At 37.8% G+C, this 1,043-nt stretch overlaps 1 protein-coding gene across 1 annotated transcript; it reads left to right on the top strand.

Moving 5' to 3' along the window:
• Positions 1-528: 528 nt before the first annotated feature.
• SARC_17073 (hypothetical protein) lies at positions 529-717 on the top strand (the record flags this gene model as incomplete). The annotated part of the gene is made up of 1 exon (XM_014288827.1): positions 529-717. A coding segment is annotated over one exon (189 nt), but the record flags the coding sequence as incomplete, so codon positions are not given.
• Positions 718-1,043: the final 326 nt, after the last annotated feature.

Here is a 1,043-nt window from a genome sequence, read left to right as displayed (position 1 = left end):
TTATGTATATATATTCATATATATATACATATATATATACATATATATCTTTTAATATATATCTTTATATATATATACATATATATATATATATACATATATTGTCTTTTGAGTCGCCCTGTGCATTCAACAATTCACAGCGGCCACGTTTACGGATAAATAGTATAGAGAGACGCATCAACTGGGGCACGGATGGTTTTGTCTTGCGGAAAAGGTAAGCTGCAACATATGTCGCAAGCCTGTGTGTGTATGATTATTGCTTACACTTGTGTGTAGTAATATGTGTAGGGAGGTTTTAGTCTTCGTAAGTGTTGTTAGGGTTGAAGGTTTAAGTCCATTGTCGTCATGTGTGGGGGGTGTGTACGAGTGGTGACTCACTCCTCGGCTTACCGCGTTATAGACTGCACCTACTATCACAGAAAAAGGACCGGCAAGGATTGGTCTGGCAGTTTGTCCTGACCCAAAAACAATACACACAGCCAACCAATCAAGTGCGCTTATTCCTACCTACCTTATCACACCCCGTAGATCGAACCGACCATCATCTTCATCGACGAGATCGACTCCCTACTGAGTGAACGGCGTCAGGCTGACCACGAGGCTACCGCAATGCTGAAGACACAGTTCATGAGTCTGTGGGATGGACTAAGCAACGACACAGACACACAAGTCATTGTCATTGGAGCTACCAATAGGCCTCAGGTGGGCTTTATCTGAGTGTCTGTTTGTGTATGTATGATTTGTATCGGTGTGTGTATGTTTGGTATGTGTATGTATATTTGTATTATGTATTTGTGTGTATGTATGTGTTTCTATCTGTGTATATAAAGGTTTTGTATGTGTGTGTATATTCATGTTTTTTACCTGTGTTGTGTATATGTATGATTTATATCGATGTATATATGCATTTTTTTCATCTGTTTGTATATGTATGTTTTGTATCTGTGTTCATATGCATGTTTTGTATATGTATGTTTTGTATCTGTGTTCATATGCATGTTTTGTATATATACATACATACAAATTATACACACACACACACA

Source organism: Sphaeroforma arctica (genome assembly GCF_001186125.1).
Source record: "Sphaeroforma arctica JP610 unplaced genomic scaffold supercont1.9661, whole genome shotgun sequence".
NCBI classification, from domain to species: Eukaryota; class Ichthyosporea; order Ichthyophonida; genus Sphaeroforma; species Sphaeroforma arctica.
The sequence above is the reverse complement of the archived record's forward strand: the minus strand, read 5'-3'. Positions and strand labels throughout refer to the sequence as shown.